General features: G+C 40.6%; 1 protein-coding gene across 1 annotated transcript; it reads right to left on the minus strand.

Annotated features, from left to right (window-relative positions):
- Positions 1-1,146: 1,146 nt before the first annotated feature.
- card11 (caspase recruitment domain family, member 11) lies at positions 1,147-21,366 on the minus strand. Its single transcript, XM_018667690.2, has 25 exons — positions 21,059-21,366; positions 14,448-14,660; positions 14,018-14,155; positions 13,575-13,751; positions 12,014-12,162; positions 11,671-11,850; positions 10,603-10,749; positions 9,946-10,071; positions 9,629-9,838; positions 9,316-9,483; positions 8,687-8,756; positions 8,395-8,582; positions 8,163-8,269; positions 7,917-7,957; positions 7,645-7,762; positions 7,349-7,547; positions 6,909-7,035; positions 6,583-6,826; positions 5,604-5,688; positions 4,773-4,868; positions 4,409-4,526; positions 3,354-3,536; positions 2,603-2,724; positions 1,991-2,106; positions 1,147-1,598 (listed from the first exon to the last, which is right to left on the minus strand). The coding sequence occupies exons 2-25, from the start codon at positions 14,647-14,649 to the stop codon at positions 1,394-1,396; spliced, it is 3,516 nt and encodes a 1,171-aa protein (XP_018523206.1). The 5' UTR covers positions 14,650-14,660; positions 21,059-21,366; the 3' UTR covers positions 1,147-1,393.
- Positions 21,367-22,346: the final 980 nt, after the last annotated feature.

The raw sequence follows: 22,346 nt of genomic DNA on the forward strand, positions 1-22,346 counted from the left end.
TCATTGTAAGGATCAACACTGCACCAGCACTGACTACAGTAAGGTGTTTTTGGTTTCTTATGCACACGATGTGCCAGATATGAGTATTTATAAGACTACTCCATATTGGTGTAAGCATGTCTCTTCTCGCAGATGAGGAGATTATCTAGCACCCTTATGAAAGAGGTCACTCCAAATCCCCTTCTGGCCTGCACACACATGTCAAAATGAGCCTTCTGGTCACCTTTAAAAAAACACTACTTTATAAGCTGTAGAAATCCACAAAGTGACCGGAGCGTAAGCAGGTTTACTGAACGCTGCTGAGTGAGGCCAGAACATGAGCCAATGTCCCACAGTTGAAGGGGTTTTACTCAGCAGTGTTATTAAGATAAGTGATGGTCAGTTCTGGCAATCAGGTCACAGCGGACAAGTTTTAAAATGAGTTAGCTTGGAGGATATTTTGCGGCTGGCTGGCCTATTTAAATCTTAGAATAATGAATCTGAGACATTCACATGATGAACAGTAAAAACAGCTTCAGAGTAAAGATTCTCAAAGATGGATTTCAATGGCAGTACTCATGATAGCCCAACCACAAAAATTCAGAACACATGAAAGGAGCCTGCTGACACTTCCAAAATTGATTGACAGGCCTTTTAAAACACAGACAAACACCAGTCAGCAACTTAAATCTCAGGTAATGTGTAGAGTACAAGCTTTCTAATGGAGTTAACGGTTGGTTTACGTTAGTGGTACCCAACCTGGGGGTGAGGACCCCCATCAGATGTCACAAGACGATCACCTAGGTAGAAAATTAGACCAAAAATAAATAAAATAATAAATAAAAATCTGCTGAACAAAACCGTGTTATTCTTTTTCTTTCTCAAATGCTTTACTAATAAACTATGAGAATTGCTCAAATATTCAAATCTGAGTGGAGAAATTCACCCTTTGACTGAACTGCTCACAACATGTAGATGTTCAACTGGTGACAAGGGTTCACAAGGAGACATTGCTTTATATGATGGGTCAGAAGAGAAAAAAAAATACTCATAATCAGACTTTTAAAACCCTTAAATCTGTCAGTTACATTGTCATTGTAACTGTAGCCACCAGAGGTCAGTGTAGTTTAGGTTAAGGACTGGAAATAAAACCTCAGCTCACAGAGGTGCTTTTAAGAAATTGTTCTCAATCTGTTTATTTCTCAAAAGAAAAGGCACACATTTACAAAATATATAATGCATTTATATTAAGTCAAAAACAATTTCAGTGTCCGTTACTGAGTCTGAGCATAAATATACCGTAATCTGCATAAAAGCATCATGTACAAGGTTGTTTTTTAATGTGTTTTATGGTGCTCAGCTACATACATTTGTTTTCATTTACAGGCCGTTGTGTTTGTCTGTGTGTGTTTGTCTACAGGAGGTCCTGCTCCACCCAGACCGTCTTCCTCTGCTCCTCTAGGATTCGGTCTTTGATGACCCTGATGAGGTCGTCCGTGCCTGCCCAGGCGTCAGGCTCCAGGCTGGCGTAGAGGCAGGGAATGCCCTCCAGCTCCTTCTCCGTTGACCGATATGATTTCATAAACTCCTCCTCCAACTCCATGCGCAGAGACAACTTCCTGTGTGGACAGGAAACAGGAAGGAAGCAGCGCTGTGGCAGTGAGTGCGGTAATGTTTGGAGCCCAGTATCTCTGATGAGATTCTGTAGACACTCTGCAGCAGTGGTCTGTGTGCTTTGTTGTAATTCTCAAAAAGATTACACTGACAATACTGGGTTTACATACTGGCTTTCTCTTTAAAGAGTTGAAAGAATGTGTCTCCAATTGGTTTTATCAAACAAAAGACCAGGCTGAGATGAAGCCATAAAATCTGATGTATTTTGGGTAAGATGTGTGGTTCTCGTGACAGGACTGACGTGTATTTGCATTTGGAAAAAGAAGTGTGGTTTGCAGCTGTGGCTACAAGGTGCTGGGTAAACATGTGAGAGTAAGTGAGGTTTTGTTCGGCTTACCGTAACTTCTTGACATTTTTCTCACAAATCTTGACGTGGATGATGATCGGGTAGATTTCTCTCCGTAATAGGTCTTTGACGCAACTCAGCTCAGCCTCCAGCAAGCAGTGTTTGCCCTGGTGACGGGCGGAAAAATTAGATTTACAGACAAATAGATCAACACATGCATACATGACTGAGCACATAGAGAGGAACACAACACCTTACATACTGTACTGTATCACACTAAAAAGTATTTATTTTTCAGAAGGATTTTGCTTGTTGATTAGGCTGAGTATTCGAATGAAGACATTGATACTACTGTTATGTCTATGGTAAATATAAAGCTAGAGCAATCAGCCAGTTAGCTTAGCATTTAGACTCGAAACAGGGGGAAACAGCTAGTCTACTTTTCTGCAATGGTAATAAAACCCACCTACCAGCACATATAAAGCTCTCTTAAAATCTACCACTGGACAAAGTTAGGCTAGGCTGTTTCCAGTCCTTATGCTAAGCTAAGCTAGCCAGTGGCTGGAATCCAGTTACATATTTCCTGTACAAGTGCAAAAACTTCTTATTGTGAAGAAACAAATAAGCACACACACAACCGTGCACTCATCAATAATAGCCTACCTTGGTGGCAACAGCCTCTATGTTTTCTCGGGTGATGCATTCAAATGTGGCCTGTTTCTCTTTGTAGTGAATAAAGGGCTCCACATTCTGTTTGAGATGAAACTCCTCTTTGGACAGTGTATCTGCACAAGAGTTGAACAGAAGGGAAAAACTATTTAAATTCTTAAATTTGTTGAGAAATTTTTGGCTATAAAAGACACGCACAGGAAAAAAAATTTGCTCACATGTTAATGATCACCACTGCACATTTAGCACAAGAGGAACAGAAACTTTTGAGGTTGTGGCCCTGGGGAATGTCCACATAATCAAGACATTGCACAGTCTCTTTGGTTTGCCAGATGTTCGACTCTGTCTGACCCCCCTGTCCTGGGAGCATTTGGTTTGTCATGAGACTGGAGGGTTGATTCTCTGCAGGTTTGACAGTACAACCAACTCTTATTACCGATATCTCTAAACGGATATTTAACCTCCTCCCCAACTAGGCCATTTTCCATCCTGCCCCCGCTGTCTCTCTGGTTACACTCTTTAACATTTACACCACAGTGAGGTACAATACCTGACCTGAATCCTAATAGAAGCTTCCTTCTCTCTCCTTCTCCCTCTGAAACTACTAGTTATCCACTATCTCTTCTATCTTTGATTCACAATAGGTGAATGCACTAGGGAAAACGCCACCGAGGTGGTGTTCCCTATGAACACATTAAGATGCCATGTTATGCAGTGGGTTTACTTATTCCCATCATAAACTGACCTGGTTTGCAGATGTTGAAGTCCATGGCTCCTCCCATGTTGAGTATTTTCTGGATAATGGTTTTGGCCAGAGCGGTGGGAGTGAATAGGACCGGTCTTCTCCTCTGGGTCCTCTGGGGGGTGACGGGACTGTAGGGAATCAGGTTCAATCCCCTGCTCAGCTCATTGTCTGGGTCAGCAGCATCTGTTTACAGCCGAGACACCGCACATACAAAAAGAGACACACATTGATACACCCACGGTTAGAAAGACAAGATAGTTTAAAGGTCTACAAGGTGTTTTATTAAGCAGATCATCCACTTGAATCCCCTGATCAAGAAATTCCAGGTTTTAGTTAACCTGGCTTTTGTATGTGCTAAGTCATTTACATGTTAAAGCCATAACATATCATATAGATGGAGTTGGACAGCATATTTACACAAAATTTACTTTGTTTAAGGACCATATATAGTATAAAAAGTTATGGTTATCACATAATATACATAATGTACTTCAGCAATGTACAAGTAGATTCTCATATTTATTCATTCATTCATATGTTTCTTCTGGATAGTTTTTGGGGATCCATCAAACTTCCTCATGCTTTTTTTTGGAACCTTCATTCAAACTCTAAAATGTTCATCTCTTTCAGGTCATTTATATTGGGGGTGATTTCTGACACCTTTGCACTTTCTCTGACACTTCTACTTTGCTTTTTTATTCTTCAACTGACAGCTCAGCTACTTTCATACCATATGCTTAAGCTGCTTGCTCTGAACATACCTCAAAGCTTTCACTTAAACTGAAATCTCAACTTCACTCAGCACTTCCACTTAAACTGAAAATTACACTTATTTCAGCAGTTCCATTTTAACTAGGAACTAAACTTCTTTCAGTAATTGTATGTCAACTACATTTTAAATAAAACTTCAACTGTTTACACTACTATTTCAGATGTTGCAGTGGTAAATTTTAGCAGCAAACACGTAAATTTTTTCTTTAACTGTAGCCTTTTCTAGTTGTTTCTTGTGGTTGCTCACATGGAGTTTTGTCACCTCTACATCACTTTGTACCCACCCTCTCGTCTGAGCGTCTCAAAGCCTTGTCTGGATAGTGTTGTGCTGCCTGCATTGATGATCCTCACACGCTCATTGCTGTTCATTCGCTTGTACTTGATATCCACTCTGCTGACAAACTGAACATAAAAAACATACAAAGAAAAGTACCATATTATTGGAGGCATCTTAGACGCACGCAGCTTTGTTCAATGCTACAAATTCATTTTAGGAAAACAGCTTTCTGGAATTCAAAAGACCAACCTTTTAAGGTTATGAGCCTATATTCATGTTACAGGCGCCTGAGACTAGAGGCTGTAGCACACATTTGCCACTGAACAGACTCAGACACTGAACAACTGGAGGTTTTGTTTGTACTTCATTACCTGTAGTATCTGAGTGAGGAAGATGCTAGCTCTTGACAAGCGTGGACTGGCTTTAGGATCAGGCAAGGGGCTGGCTTCTTCTGGCTGTAAATTGCTCTGCATCAGCACAGAGACACAGACAAGCAGTTACATGTTAAAAACATTTCGGAACAAAGCTCAGTAGATGCACAGGGGCTGTCACAGACTCACACCAATGCACAGTTCTGACTCAACGTAATGCAGAATTTATGATTGACAGCAGAGAAATTAGAGATGCAATAATTTGGTATAAAATGAAGAATCTAACGACACTCCTTATGTGTTAGACCAATGACGCTTACATTGGATACCTATGAACATATCCAGTCACCTTAAAGCCTTTGTTTAACATTTTTCATTTTTCTGCTTTGTGCAGAATAACCAGTTACTCATGCACTGCAGCCCTTTTCTGTGCCCAAACTCATTCCTTATTTGCTGTATAGTGGACTCTTTAGGCATGAATGTTATTTGTGCAAACAATCGCACAGTGCAATGCACCACATTTGAGAGATGTGAAAGAGAGTCTGAGGTTTGCACCTTCGCCCCCTGTTTAAACCCCTCCATCCTGGTGTCCTAGTAATGAGAAGGAACTTGTTAACACAGCCACAAAAACAAGTTCCCTCACCTACTTTACATCCTGCAAACACTGCGACCACTGCACTTACCACGTGCTTCAGAGGAGTTGCTTGAGTATTTTTGCTTTAGTTTAATAGGAGTGTGTCAGTACATTAATGCCACAGATTCAAATATATGTATATATTTTTCAGCAGCAAAAAAAAAGAAAAGAAAAGATAAAATAGTTCTGTTTCTTACCCTGCTGTTGCGGTAGTTTTCAGTTTCTTCTTTCCCCCCTCGACACACAAACTTCTGAATCTTTACCAGGAGCAGCTGTTGGGCCCTGCAATCAAACACATAGTCCTCATAAATTTGTTGAACACATCATTTTGACACAATGACAAAAGTAAAAACAACATTTATTATCATTTAAGGGTCTGTTCGCCCACAAAGCTGCTTCCTGTGCTTCTTGTTGTAGACAAACAGATTGTGGGCTTCAGGCGAGAGAAATGTGCAAAGGTTTGATTGTGTGAATGTGTATGTTGCCGAATGTTCCCAGTTCGTCATCATCGACATTTAGTGAGACTCTACATCCTGAAAGCAGACCCCTTAAACTTGCATTGGTTGCTCAAGTGTTGCTAAACTGTTCATCATTTTTGCATCAGGCTCAGGATCATGAAAGCAGAACAGGTGCATGGTAATCAATCACTTCCAGCATATAAAGGTGCTGTATGTACGTTTTTTTTACTATTTCCACAATAGCTAACGTTTACATTAACAGCTGTTTTCTTATCAACCCAGTGAGTTTAGCATCAAACCTCATTCCTTTACTCACCAAGAGCAACTCCAGTGGTGAAAAGAAACACAAATGGTTTAGTTCTATCACCTCTTTTCTTTTACTGAAGTTAGCATGCTAACCAGCTAGCCCCTGGCCCAGCTGAACTGTCTCATTACTTTCTGATTTTGAGTCACTGTAGTGTCCTGCCCTGAAAAGGTAGTCCTCATCTCATCAGTGGCTGAAGTTCTTGGCAAACAACCATCACTACCACCTGCTCCCGGTAAGAAACCATGTTCTGTAGTATAGAAAACTTACGAATAGCCCTTTAAATGGTCTATGACAACACACTGGTTTGTAATGTGCTTTAAATGCACAGGTCCAAACAAGAAGTTTCATCAAACTCTCATCCTATATATCAGAACTGTCCGTGTTTTTATTTCTAAAATAATTTCTCTGTACCGTGAGTTGCTGGGTATGGTGCCCCTCTCGCCCAGGTCGGAGCCAGTGTAGGGGTCAACACGGGCGCAAAGCCACTCACAGCGGCCCTGGTGCCTGGTGTCTAGGACATGCACCACCTCGTCACAGTGCACACTCAAAGAGCAGCTGTCTGACTGCCCAGAGATGTTGAGATTGACCCGTATGTAGAAGGAGTCGCCAGAAACCAGCGTGCCATCTGCCACGTCCCTCTGAAGACGACGGTAAGCTGAAAAACAATCACATTTGTATTTATGATACATGAATATTACATAAGCAGAAATACACAAGCCCAATAAAAACAACACTACCATCAAAGTTGGCTCGATAGTGCAGCCGGACTGGTCCAGAGCAGTGCTGCAGCGTCCAGTGGGCCTCTTCCTGAGTGCTGGTATCCAATGAAATGCTTTGGTTCTCCCCACGTACACAACCCTCAAGCTAGTCAGCCAATCACAGCACAGGACAGATGATTAATGCATTCATGCTTTTAGTGTATTGTACCTTATTTTGAAACCTTTGCAAATGAATCCCTTGTTTACAGAAGATGGGCATTATACATGGGAGCGAGCAAAACAAACAAATATCTGGACATATAAAAAACATAAATGGGTGTTTTAGGTTCATACTCTCTTTTTTTTTTTTGTACAGCCAATGGTTTCAGTTGGACAAAAACATACTTGTGTGAACCTGAGCTTTAACCCATGCAGTGAGCACGACTGTTTGATGTTTCAGCTGTAGACTACATACCAACAGGCAGGTGGTGACCCTCTCGCAGCCCTGCCTTCTCAGCAATGGAACCAGACTGGACGGCTGAGATGAAAATCCCGCTGTCATTGCCTCCGACCAGAGTGATATCCTTCAAAAGGTTGTCGCCTGACAACGACAGCTCCTGCACCGGCTTCAGGGACGCACTGATCCTAGAGAAGGAGGACAGAGACGGACGGAACGGCCTGCACACAGACACAGACAAAGGGTGAAAGGTGCTTATATGTATGTGTGACTTGCGATAATTCTTGCATATGTGAGCACATGAGTGTCAGTGTGTACCTCTCCAAAGAGAGTTTCCTGAAGATGTTGTTGACCTGCTCCAGGTCATAAGTGTCCATTCCCTCTGACTGATGGGAGGAGGAGGATGAGTGGACTGAAGGAGGTCCACGCTCATCCCCTGAGGAAAAAAGAAACAGACAGAAACAAACAAGAAAGTTTCAGAATAACAAAGAGACTCATTAAAAAACAGGGAAACAGAAGATAAATGCAGATGCTCAGATCAAAAGCCATCACTAGTGTCATTTTGGAATATGTGTAAAAGTATACATTACCGAACTCCATTTCCATGTTGTCACTATCAAAGTCCATGAGGCTAAAAGCAAGCATCAGACTATTTTGAAGTATTTCATAACAGGAAAGTCAACACACTACAGTTTAAATTCATAAAAAGAATGCAAATATGTTGTCATTTAACCAAGTCCATCTACATGATAAAGACTTAATGACTGATTTATTAAATACTATATACTCTCTGTGCTCAGCTTTGATCAGCGGATGTGATAAAAGGCTGTGACTACCTGCGGGGCTGGAAGTCATGTTCCTTCTCCCTCTCTCTGCGGTACAAGGATCCTGTCTCAGGTGGTTCAGGTAGTGTGGACAGGATGCTGTCGTTACGGTAACGCAGCTGGAGATTTTAAAAAGCAGTCAAAGCAGAGTTTGACATTACTGATTCTGGAAATGCAATCGCTTGGTAATATGAGATGTGTCTTTCTTCTGCGTTGATCTGACAGATAAAACTCTGAACCTCACCATATTTGCCCTGGTGCCCGGCTCCATGTTGTGAGGAAGTGGTGAGGGAAAGGGACAGGAGGAGGAGAGCGGGGGAGCTGAGCAGGGGGGATATGTGGGGGAAATGGGGAAGCTGGGGGAGGAAGGGAGGGAGTTGCTGTTGAGGCGCCGGTTTGCAGTCTGAATCTCTAGGAAATCTCCTCCGTTGACTGAGTTGAAAGTTTAAAGGAGACGATATATGAGTATATGAATGAAAATATATGCAATATATGATATGATATATATATATATATATAATTTATGAATTTATGACCTGCAGAGTGGGCAGCCTCTGAGTTGGCTTGACTGTCTTTGGGTACACAAACTGGAGACTTAACTCTGAGCTAAAAGACAAAACATAAAAGTCATTAAGTCAGACTCAAAAAACATTTTACTAGTAACATTCTTTTAATTAATGGCAAATTGCAATGTAAATGTGGTGCAGACAACACAACTCAGTCTGGCACTGATTTTGTTTGCAATCACTTTCCACACATTTTCATTGTTTGCACTTGTGAGTGGGTTTCAAAATTGTCCTTGTGGTTTGTCTGATGTAACAAGCAGCAGATTTTCTTCAAAAAGGAACTTTTCTTTCCTGTTTCCATTTCAGCCAATTTCCTGTTACATAACATATATTTCCATACATATATATGTAACATATATGTATATATTATAAGTAAATTACATTGCAGTTCATTTCACATGTATGTTGCCACTGGAGAAATTAAGAAAAAAATACATATGTTCTTGTCAGTAGAACAGTATTGGGTAAACAGTTGCATGGTGCATATGTGTGATTAGCCATCAACCATCATTTGAGGGTTGCACTAAAACTTTGTAAGGGACATTTCCATATCCTCTAATAAGTAAATAAGTGAGAGTGAGTAGCAGACAGTGGCTGACCCCTGCTTTTAGGTTAGGTCTGCGTTTGATGCGTGGCAAAGGTTTATCCTCAGCTAAAAACTTCTCCTCTGGCGACTCATCACTGGACCATTCTGATTGGCCCTGGACAGGTTTAAACTCTTCCCCCTCAGAGATGATGGTCGGAGGCAGGTCCCTGGGCAGACTTTGCTAAAAAGACAGAAAAAAAATAGAAACATTTCCTGAAAACACCAGCAACTTTTTGAAACTAGACATTCAAACAAAAGAAATAAATGCCAGATTATACAAGATTATATACTGAGATTATATGCAGTAACCATGTACACTTATTTACTGTTCTCTGTGTAACCTGGTCCAAAACACTGTCCTTGGACATCCGTCGTAGACGAGACTCCAGGGTGACCAGCTTGGCCTCTTTGCGCACAATCTCAATTTGTAGCTCATCGCTCTTCTCCTCCAGCTCTCTGATCTGCTTACGATATTTGTCTTTGTCAATCAGACTCTGGGAGAATTGGTGCTGGGCCTCGTCTCTGGCTCGAAACGCCTGCAGCAATGGTGGAATGCAAATAAGCAACAACAAAATATGCACATATAATCACACACAAAAACAGGCAAAATGTGAATGGGAATAGTGTGACTGTGTGTTTTCACCTGATCCCGCTCCTTCTCCACCTCCTCCAGTTGTATGGTGATGGTGTCCATGCGATTTCGATACATCTCACAGTCTTTCTGCAGGGTAGAGCACTTCAACTCCAGATCCTCTTTCTCCTCCAGATACTGCATACACACACACAAACACAAGCATGCACGCACGCGCACACAGACACACACACACACACACACACACACCACCAGTGGAGTTATTTAGAGATTATTTGGCAAAGAAAGGCAGAAAGGGGGAAGAGAAACAAAGAAGGAGACAAAGTAAGACCAAGTTACATAGAGAGAGAGGCCTGACATGGGGTTTTCTGTACAGGGTGTGTTTGTCACAGATGGTCTCATGGGCATTAGGCTCTCTGGTCATGGGTTTGTGTTTCTTGAGTGTGTTTTCACAAAGCGTCTGACTGTGGTTCATATTCATACTGATCCACATAATCATACTTTGGGACATGGATTCAAACAAGCCATTTAGTCATTAGACCACTTATCTCAATCATTAGGCCACTTCCGCATATGATGCCTCCTTAGGCACTTACTTGCATGTCTGTGTGTGTGTGTGTGTGTGTGTGTGTGTGTGTAAGTGTGTGAGTGTGAGAGTGTGTGTGTGTGTGTGTGTGTGTATGTGTGTGTGTGGTCTGTCTTTGATACCTTATCTCGTAGTTCCTCTGCCTGTCGGACTTCTTCATGCAGGTTGTAGAGACGGTTGACCAGATCCTGTCTATCTTCTAGTGCTTCCTGTCTGTCATGCTCTAAAATGTCAAGGATGGCCTTGTCTGATGCAGGTAGGGGACCAGGCTGGATACAAAAACACACACACACACACACACACACACACACACACACACACACACACACTGTTGTGAACGAACCTTGTAAAAGCTGCATCATTCACAATGGAAAAAATGAGTAGTGACAAACCCACAGAGAATCATTGCCAGACTTTGCAGCTACCCTGCAGAGCATTGTAGCACTCTGACAATATGGCCCACATTTTTACTGTTTTTGTTCACTCTCACCATTTTCATTAGCTTCATTTCAGCAGACAGACAACAATCTAGCGGAGCATTTAACCAAACCTTCAGCTAAAAAGCCAAAACAGAGCATAAAGGAGACTGAATATTGGACTTACATTTCTTAGCTAGCCAGAAACATGACTTCAAATTAATGTTAATGTTACCCCATGTCTGCTGAATGTGCAGATAAGCAAATATTAGCTTTATCAAAGTGTTTATAGCTTGTTGTGCTGCCCTGTAGTAGCTGAAAAATCTAATACTGCAGATGTAAGTAGATATGTAGATAACTGCATGCTGTCATATATTAACATAAAGAATAAAACTAGTAGTTCTTCAGCAGAAATGTGCAGAAAGTACTTTGTACAATGTTATTTTTCCTTTTTTTCTGCAAATCTTAATAAAATAAAGGCAAACACATTAAACAGCTACTGAATAAAATGGCAGAGTTCAGATGGGCTCTTGTACCAGCTCTTCCATCCATGGGACATGCCACTGAGCTTTCTGTTGCTGAAACATGTGCTGCCCTGTAATGCACACCACCTCCAGGGTTGTTCTAAACCAGCCACTGTGCCAAGGATGGCTTGTTAGTAGCCCACAGCTGTAAGCGTGGCAGTGTAATGCAAAAATGGCAGCAGGCAAAAGCTATTCACTGGGCGACTTCTTATGCTGGTTACTGAACCTGTGTGTGTCAGACAGGCTGTACCTGTATGATTGACTGTAGCTCCTGTAGCTTGATCTTGAGCATCTCATTCTCTCTCTCCAGCTCAAAGATCTGCTCTCTCTTTGGCCGGTTCTCAATGTCGTTCTTCAGCTTGAGACTCTGCCTCCTCTCCATCTTACACTCTTCCTCCACCTTGTTCAGCCTGTGCTTCAGCTGATCAATCTATAGAGAGAGTGGATAATAACATGTGGATGCACTGCCTCATTGATGCCTCCAAATCCCCAACTCTCCTCAAAGCTCATTGTCAGTGTTTTATTATTAGTTATTATTAGTGTTGTATTATTTCTTACACTCTGAAACACAGTGTAGTGACATTCATCAGTACCTCTAACTGCAGATCTCGGCTCCTCATCACCGCCATGTTCTTCTCCTCACTGAGTGTGGCGTATCTCATGGCCAGCTTGTAGTTTTCATCCTTCACTCTCAGCAGCTCATCGCTGCAGGTGTTTCTCTCCTCTCTCAACTTATTGTATCCTTAAGAACCACAGTCATTTAAAGGACATGGTCAGTGTTGTCCTGTTGCACACATACTTTATGTCCTAGACAGTTGTAACTGTAACTGCTGTTAAAGGGGCTATTTGTAAGTTTTTCTGCCACAAAATGTGGTAGCCAGCTAGCAGGTGGTGGTGATGGTCGCTTGCCAAGAGCTTCAACCATCATCACATGAACAACATAAGAGGTTATAATTAACTCTCTGAACAGAGTACTCTTCAGGTCTGGACGATGCAGTTCTATCATAAGTGATGAGACAGCAGCTGGATAGCATGCTAACTTCAGTAGAAGAAAGAAGTGATAGAATTAGAAGTAAAATGTTGTGTTGCTTTCTACCGCTGCAGACAGCTTTGTGATTAAAAGAATGAAATGATGATGCTGAACTTGTAATATTTATTCTAGATGATAAGTAAAGCGCTGTTAACGCTAATGTGGCTATGTAGCTTTAGCAAAACATACATGTAGCTCCTTTCCTGCAGAGGCAGGACACCTGACACTGTCTTGACCTTTTGAACTTCACAGTGTGAACTTCACAGAGTTTCACAGTGCTTTTCTGGTTCTGTTTTCTAACACCTAATTTCACACTACTAGTTTTAGATGAACTTTAAATATCATTTAGAAAGGTTTTGTTAAAGCATTTTAAGAATTTCAGATACATCTAAAATAATACTAGGAATGATTCAGTGAAGTTCCCCAAAGCTTTCACAGCACTTTGAATATCTAAATTGATACAAAAACCACAGTATGATACAAATCTCTATCCAGAGGACATTATCAGTAAACACTAGACCTGAACAATGGAGACAAAATCAATGGCTATCCTTTATGAATTCCTAACATATGTAACAGAATAGCCAAACTGAATGAATACTGACTTTTAGAAGAAGTTGTTGAACCTTTATATATTTGGACATATTACAGTGAAAATTTCAGGTGGAGCAGATATGATTTTAAGATTATAAGATTTAGCGAATTCACCGTGACAAGGAAATTTTATAACAAAATAAAGTTGCCATGCCAACATACACTTTCTTCCTCATTTAAGTTTACAACAAAGTGTTGTCAGAGAAACATGAGCTGGCCTGAAGAGTATTGTCAAATTATTTTTAGCCTTTGTTTTAACATGAAAGTGCCTGGTGTACCTGAATTTAACTACACAGGACATGGTGACAAATACCGCAGTGTCCTAGTTTCATGAACAGGGTTTGGTAAATGTGTGGTGGACATGTGATTGGCAACACAGCCTTAATAAATTCAACTGTGGTAAACCAAACATGTGTGGTGGGGTGACAGTCTCTTTTGTTCTATCTGTTGTTATTTTTATAAATCGAATTCAGCGCAGGAGCAGAGATGCAGGGGGTTTTATTATCTAAAATAATAATGTGTATTTTTACTCTGTTGGAAGGCCTGGAGCTCCTGATTGGCCAGTCGTAGCTTCTTCTGCTCATCCTCCAGCGTGCAGTTCCTCCTGCTCAGCTCAACGTGCTGCAGGGTCTTGACTTTGGACTGCTGCTGCAGCTTGACCACTTCATTCATCAGAAACTGGGTCAAGCCCTCATGACCCTCCTCCACTGTGGCAAGACACCAGGCAGCAGGAATAGAGGAGACAGTGAGAAAAAAGGGACACATCACTGAGCACGATATATTCTATAAAATCTACTCTAGATAGAGTAAATGGATTTCACTCATCCAATTATGATTTAAAAGTGCCTACAGTGATCAGAATCTTTTGCTTGTCACTTTGCCAAATCATTGGTTGCTTCACTTCAGAACAGAGTTTATTTTCCATTAAAAAACGTTCATGCATATGTGCTGCATCCAAATGTCTGTTTCTTACCTACGATGGTGGAGAAGCGTCGTGTTGGTTCCTTCCCAGTGACCAGCTTGTACAGGTCAGTGTAGTAAAACTCTAGACTCTCCAGAAATGCCACATATCCCCGCTCTCCTTTAGTGTGGAGGATGTCAAGTAGACGGCCTGATGGAGGAATGATTAACATGCTTTCAGTTCAATTCACAAAAACACAGCAGGACCCTTACCTTACTTTTTATGAATAAACAAACATGTCACTGCACAGCCTCAGATAAAGAGGAACAAAGTGAATTAGTCTTTGTATGAACAGAGAAGCAAATCATTCATCAGTTTACAGCCTGGTGTGTGAAAAGAAATGAGTGATACATCAAAAAGAAACGAGAGTTCCACCTCCACAGTGAAGACACAAACACACACATTCGCACACACACACACACACACACACACTTCTACCTACTTGTGCGGTTTGCTTTGGAGACCAGCAGCATGGAGTTGAGAATCTCATCCTCGTCCTGCTCATCCAGGACTTTGCACTGACGGAGGTAGGGAGTGAGCTTTGCTGGGGAGATGGTGCGACACAGCTCATAGCGTTTGCTCTCCACTGTCTCCCACAGCGCCTCCACGTCATCGGACATCCCAGAAGATGTCCCGTTTTCCATCTCGTCCACCCCTAGAAGTGATAAAACCAACAAGGGCTATTGGCTGTGCAGTTTGTTTATTTAATTTGTCATTTTGCATCCACAGCTGAATCAAAGAGATGATCACTGCAAGGCACTATGATGTATGTGTGTCTGCCTTTGACTATTAAAATGCATCTTTCTGAAATCAGATAATAGAAGGGCATTGCGTTATACTATATTTAGATTAACTGGAGAAACTGGCATCTGTGGTTGGTGTCTGTGGGATTTCACATGTATGAAACTTTCTGAGAGGGGTAGGGAGGATTCTGAGGAACCACAAGTTGACATCATGTTGTCTTAGAGAACGTGGTTAGCTGTCCGCAATACTTTTTATAGCTCTTGATATGTTTGCCATGCTATTTCCTCTTCATGTTTCAAGGTAAAGCAGGCTCAGGTAACCACACTCACATAATTAGAGACAGTTGTTTTAAAACAAGCTGTTGAGCTATTTTCATAATGTTTTTTTCCCCCCACAACACCAGAAATACTTGCCATCATTTATGGCATATGACTATATTTTTAGCTATGTTAGCGGAAATGTTTCGAGATATTTCAAGACTGAAATAACAACTATTTGACAGAGTGCCATGAAATTTTATACAAACATTCATGGTGCCCAGATGATAAATCCTACAGGCTTTTGACAATCTCCTGACATATCCTCTAGCAACATCATAAAGGTGATATTTCTGGCTTTTGAATGAAATGTCTCAATATCTATTGGATAATTTACCATGAAATTTAACACACATTGTGGTTATGTGATATAGTGGTATGAGCTTCAACCATCAAGCTATCCAGGACACCCCTAGTTTGGCGTTTGTATACTGCAATTACTTGTTACTTATCAGTCATATCAGTCTTATTAGACATCAATACCAAAATACTTGCAATATTGGACTTAGTGGCCTGTCAGTTTATCAGTCTCTAAGGGTGAACATAATAAACATTAAACCTCAGCCTGTTTGCATTGTCATTATGGACATGTGAGCATTCTGAAATTAGTATTTAATGTAAAAAGTTAAAAACAACAATAACAAACAACAAATAAAACCACTGATAAGCTGCAAGCATAAATCCACAAATGAATCAGATAATGATGATGTGACAGTCATCATCACTATCTGATGAATAATGACTGCTTCCAAGCACTTGATCCCTTTTATGGACAGGCAACCTGTGCAGGGCATTATGTAGGATGTTGACTTCCACCTACTGAATACTGTATGGGATGTACTCCACTCCCAGAGTATGTACTAATGAGTGTGTACAATGAAGGAATAACATGATCACTATTACACAGTCATCTCTGTGGCAAAAGTGACTAACTTGGTGTTGGGTGATGAAACAAGTGGGTATTATCAAAACACAGCTTTACATTTACACCTGATGTGCCTTATGTAATATGATAATTTACACGTATCTGCAAAGGAACCATGTGAGATCTCATGAAGTATAACAAAGCAGACCCAGGGTGAGATTTTGCTCATTTGGGTCCCACACATTCTCCACTTCAGCTGTTTCCCCTACAAAACACCTAAACTTTAACCAACTGACGTCTTTCCATTTGCCTCTCCTGTCTCTTTTTACTTTTCCAGAGACATATTTCTACTCTCTTTATCTTCCTCTTACTCCCACTTGCTTTCCTTTCTCCATCATTGCACTCTCTCTCTCTCTCTCACACACACACACACACACACACACACACACACACACACACACACACACATATGCACACAGATGCTGTCCATGCATCTCTAGCATTTGCATGCTGTCTGGCCAGTAGGTGTTATCCTATAATCCTGCTTTGTGACTTGCAGGCTACAGTTAGGCAAATCAAGGCTATCTGATGCCATTACTCATGTAAACACACACAATCACACACACCTTTGCATACAACTGTCATCTGAACCATGCATGTAAAACTTCAGCTTGTGCTTTCATGCTTCAGACAAACACACATACAGATACTGGTTAAATTGAAGGTTAAGGCTTCTAAATTGCTACCAAATCTCTGCAAGTCGATAACTAACTCCTATTCAGCTCCTTTCAGACTCACGACAGCCCATGAACGAAATCAATGATAAGCTACTTTTCAAAGGCAGTCAGAGGCAAACAGAAATATCGCACTCTTTCAACACTTGAAGCTATTATTTGTATCAAGAGTGTGTATATACTGCCACACTCACAGCAGATGATGAAACCGCAGGCACTCAGACCAACACACACCCTTGCACTCATGCAGAAGTACACAGTGCATGCAGACACACAGTGAAAACACACACTCTCACACACACACACAATCACACGCACATCACACACACACAGACCTCTTCAGTAACCACATACATATTTCCTCTTCTCTCTTCTCTTATTTTGGAGTTCATTACCGAGAAAGCTCATCCTTGCTTCCTCCTTTTCAAACCAGATGTGAGTAGTAGCTCTCTTCCTCTATTCTCTTTTAGCCTTTCTCAGTCGGCTGCTTTTGTTTATAGTATTGTGGTCAGGGGAGTTGATTGTCTTTTTTAGAGCAGTGCACTGTGTATGTGTCTGCATCCCCAAACTAAACCTTGCATTTTCCCCTTTTTTTCAGCAACTGCAGATTTCACAGAGGCAGACACATAAACACAACTACATACCCTCTTGCAGGACTCTGATGCACTGAGCAACACATCTCGTTTTCATTATTTTCTCACACCCTTGAACTTGAACTGTTTAACGCTGCCTTGCTCTGCCTTTATGTCTGTAATACTGTACATCCTTTTTACTGGACACCTACTGATAACACTGGTACAATACAGACTGTTATTTTGCTACTTGCAGTGCAAAGTCATACTTTAAATATGTAATATTCAGAAAATGAAATTTCCAAAAGTGTTGCAGACCATCATTTTGTCAATAAAAGACATCCAGTTGTAGTCCACAACTCGAATATTATATGTGCGCACAATTTACAGTGTGACTAAACTTAAACAGGATGGATTTTATCTTTGAAAATGCATCATTACTGCAAAAGATCCCTAATTTACCAATACTCTGAATTAAAACAGAGCCCACATTTGTATTTTAAAATGCCAGTTGTTGAGTTTTTACTTTGCAGCACATTGTCCACTATGTTCTAAAATTACTGGTGAAACCCATATGGCTTTTTAATTAGGCCATATACACACCAAGTCAAATCTGCACATATGAATGTTTAATGGAGCTATTATGTTCATTTTTGCAGTTATATATTTACAGAGACCACATCATCATTAACATTACAATAACTAATATAATAATTTAATTACATACATAAATACAAGAGGTTATAACATGGACAGTGCTATATCCTCTGACATTGGACTGAGGGCAGACTGGATGATACAGTGATTCACTATCACAAAGTTGTTTTATTAGACAAGACGGGGCTAGCTGGTTAGCATGCTAACTTCAGTAGAAGAAGTTATAGAAAAAGAAGCAAAATAAGAGTTAACAGTGTTGTTGCTTTCCACTGCTAGAGACAGCTTTTAGTGAGTAAAGGAATTAAGGTTGATGCTGAACTTGCGAATGTATCTTCTAGACTGATGATAAACAGTTGTTAAAGCTACCACTGGCTATGTAGCAATAGCAAAAATGTACATAGAGCACCTTTAATGTTTGAGAACCAATGATGGTGGCGCTTAACCCCTTAAAGATGAAAAATAGTGCCACTGTGAGCATTTCTGAGTCTCTAAATCTCTAGTAAGTGGAAAGTGCATAAATCTAAGGCTATGCACAATTCAGTTTTATTTATATAGCGCCAAATCACAACAGAAATTATCTCAAGGCACTTTTCATATGGAGCAGGTCTAGACTGTACTCTTTATATTATTATATTTACAGAGAGAGACCCAACAACTCCCACCATGAGCAAGCACAAGGCAACAGCAGCAACTGTCAACTGAGAGTATTAAAATATTTTATTCAAGACCGCAGTAACAAAAAGTACAAAATGTGTTTTAATCATCTTGCTTTTCCTACTGTTTTCACCAATTAGCTAAATATTTTCATTTTTGTGACAGATTACAGCTGCAGGTTTCCAATATCAGATCATTTTGCATAAGCATGGAATAATTACATTTTGGAAAGAACCCATTAAACCTCATGGCAGCAAAATGGTAAATAAACAGCCATGTGATATGATGCTGTCTTAGCATCGTTGGTGCCCTGCAGCTTCCCTTGAATCCCCATTGCATTTGCATCAATATTTAAACAATCAACTCTGACTGCTGGTAACATCTGGAGTTCTGTAAACATTGCAACATATGCTTCACTGTTATGTCATTATTTTGATGATTTTCATTTCTGATTTTATATATTTTTTTCAAACTGTTTTAATAGTTTATTTCTTTTGCTGCAAAAATAACTTGGTATATTTGCAACATACGTATTGTTGGTTCAGTGTTTTGGAGGTGATATAAGAAGTAAAGAGGAAACATTTTTCAGATTTGGCTTTTATTTCTTTGCACTCACCTTTGTTACTTTGTGTGAGTTATGAATAATGAATGGTTTAGTGGAAACACAAACCGATTTCCTCTGATTTTCCATTGTGCTGATATGATCTTCTGCAGCTAATCTAGATGCCTTTTAATCAAGCTGTTGATCGGATAATTTAAACCAAAGAGACAGCATGTGTAGGTGTGATACAGACTGTTTGTGACCACTTTATTCTTATGACGACTGCCAACAATTTAACACTCAATGAAAAGCCCAAAAGATCTGTTTTACTGAATTACTGTGAGACAAGTATCAGTAAATTCCTCTTTGTTTCCTCTGAAATGTACACAAACCACAATGCCAAACATGTACGAATTTGCCTCACATCATTGTGTGCATCGTTGTGACCCAGATTTATTTACCCTCAGCCAACCACAACTATATTTTGCACACATAAACTCAGAATTTATGTCAAGGAGACCAAACTGCCCATCACAATGGAAATCTAATCTACCACTAGTCATGTGCCACTGACTCACAGACTGTGAATGAGTGCAGATCATGGTGCAGTCAATCCAGTTCAGTACCACAATCACTGAGCTTCAACATGCATCATGTTCCAGCACATTAATTAATGTTTTGCACAATCAAAAAAATAACAGTTTGATCTCTCTACAGCTTCACACAGATTCAGTCAATTCACAGTCCAGTCCATGAGAGTGAGATAAGGTGCAGAGATCATATAAGGACTTTGTGGGGTTGGATTGGCTGGCCAGCAGGCTGATGGACAGATATGATTTGTTCAGGTGCACAAACCACCATAAAGGCTCCATTGTCCAGCTGAATCGCTGAAGCCTATAGGAATTTGTGTGCTCTGTATGTTGCCTCCAGTCTGCTGTTTGTACAATTTGCATAAGTTTGAAAAAGAAGGGCGTAGACAGGTGTGTCCACTGGACGCTGTAATGAACCATTTTATATTTAACATTTTGATGATTCTTCTTTTCCAGTTTTGACCATTTTTTGAGGTTGCGTTGGCCTCCTGAGAGTAACTGGAGTTTGTCTCCTTGCAGAGCGCTTTCTGATAATAAAAAATACTTTCATGTTCAATAAATGAATGCACATTGATTGTAACCTGGAGTGGCAAGTATAGTTTATCTTGTGCATGATGTTCAAAAGGAGGGGATCCTCCTGATTCTTAAAACACGTTTCTCATCAGTCACAGTTGACTACAGTTTCACTAAAACCAACATTTAAAAAGTTAGAATCAATGCATTCACATAAATGAGCAGAATGCAATCACATCACATTGTGTATTCTCTGCGTCTCCCTGATTCTCCCTCTCACTGGATCCCATTGTGTCCCTGCACCTGCTATTGGAATCCCAGACATTTTGATAATGCCAGATAATGGCCCCGGGGATGACAGAAACTCAGCTCTTGTGTTACCAAACTAATAACTTTCTTCATGTGTGAGCAGCCAAGAGCGTGTCAGTGAAGGCAAAGACCAACTTTCATAAACCACGGGCTCCTCTGATAGAAATGAACAATCATACAAACAGACAGGACAAAACTGTTTTTCTCACATCTTCCTTATTAATCATCGCAGTCAGCAGCCTGCACAGTATCTGAGAGACAAACACGCAGTCGCTGAAGCTCTTCTGAAAGTCTAAGTGACTTGTTTTGGATGCGCAGTGTGTGTTTTTTGAATCATGACATTACTCTAGATAACACACACACACATACAGGCTTGTCACCGCTGCGGTGATAGTCTGTATGAGGTGTAATAGTCTATGTGACTTCTCGTTTCCACTTAAACCGGCGCACGTTCACAAGCCTGTTCGACAACTTTTCTGAAACATTTCCTTATTTCTCAAAGGATCAGCACTCGCATGCCTGCACAATGGGAACACGATTACAGTTATTTTGCCTACCTGAGATGCGGCGGAGAAGTATGATCCGAAGTGTCGGAGGGAAATCAAACTTGGCCCCTGGCGCGGTAGTCTGATTGTTTTTGGTTGTTTTCTTCTTGTTGTCTTCAAAATATCTGTATAAATATCACGAAAGCGGTTGTTTCACCCAAAAACCTCAGAGGTTCAGGTTGTCTCCATGTATCCAGAAGAAAGAGGTTTTAGAGAGGCTGGGGAGCGCATGGGAGCTGTGGCCCCGACTCACTGCCTGAGATATAGATAGATAGTGTGAGAGAGAGACAGACAGAGAAAGAAAGAAAGAGAGAGAGAGAGAGAGAGAGAGAGAGAGAGCGGAGGCGGGCGGTGTGAGCTCAGATGGAAATAACAAGTTCACTGCAGTGAGGTGAGGAAGAGCGCTACCCCGCAGCCTCTGTGACCTGTCTCACTCTGTGCTTTCAGATACGGGCCAATGAAAGGACCAAATATGATCATGCTCACACAGTGCTATATGGACTTCTGTAAAGTTCACAGAAAGTGTGTTAGACTGTTTAATGTCTCCTACGCCATAGATGGTATTGGTTTTTATTTTATCCTATCTGTTATAAACTCGCTGTTTGCATTCTTTCAGCTGCAACAGCCTATGACAGGAAAATCTTTCTTAAAATATGATACTGAAGTACAACTGTCCTTCACTTCACTACTGCAATTCTGTACTCCCTCACTTCCACCTCACTAGGTTTTATTTCAAAGGGAAATGTTACACCTTCAACCCTGAAAGCTGTATGGTGTATTTTTACACTGCAGTACTTTGACAGGATCTTGAATTCTTCCTCCGCCACTGATACTGAAAGAGGGCATTATGCATAATGAGTGTTTCACTTTTGATATTTAAAATAAACTTTGGTTCCGACTGAGCTTCGGTTTTACTCACTGTGCAGAAATCTGAATGCAGGCTCTCTTTTTTTTTTTTTTTTTTTTTTTTTTACTTGCAACTTAATCTAGGTCAGTTTTCTGACAATGTGGTTTAAGTAAATGATGTGAATATTTCTCCCACCGCTGAATAGCAGTGGTGCATTCAGATCCCATAGTAAAATATTTCAGTCAGATAAGCGGGGAGTGAACAGTGAGTAAGCAAAAATTTCCATCTGAAACACAGTAGGCTTATCAAAAAATGGAAATAGTAATGATAGCAAGTACCTCAGAGTTTTAAATTCTTGAATATAGTTCAGCCCAGTTTTATCATTGCTTCTGGTAGCCCCTGTAAACCTGTAGAATAAATTTTATTTTACCCCTCTATAGGCCTTTTTTTCGT

Source organism: Lates calcarifer, linkage group LG11, assembly GCF_001640805.2.
Source record: "Lates calcarifer isolate ASB-BC8 linkage group LG11, TLL_Latcal_v3, whole genome shotgun sequence".
In the NCBI taxonomy this organism is placed as follows: domain Eukaryota; kingdom Metazoa; phylum Chordata; class Actinopteri; family Centropomidae; genus Lates; species Lates calcarifer.

Bases quoted from the DNA above. Each gene is read 5' to 3' on its own strand.
- card11 (XM_018667690.2), bottom strand. From the start codon at position 14,649: ATGGAAAACGGGACATCTTCTGGGATGTCCGATGACGTGGAGGCGCTG. The intron at 10,072-10,602 runs GTATCAAAGACA...GTGTGTATGCAG, and splicing joins CAGAGGAACTACGAGATAAG to TATCTGGAGGAGAAAGAGGA. The intron at 8,270-8,394 runs GTGAGGTTCAGA...TAAAATCTCCAG, and splicing joins CGGGCACCAGGGCAAATATG to CTGCGTTACCGTAACGACAG.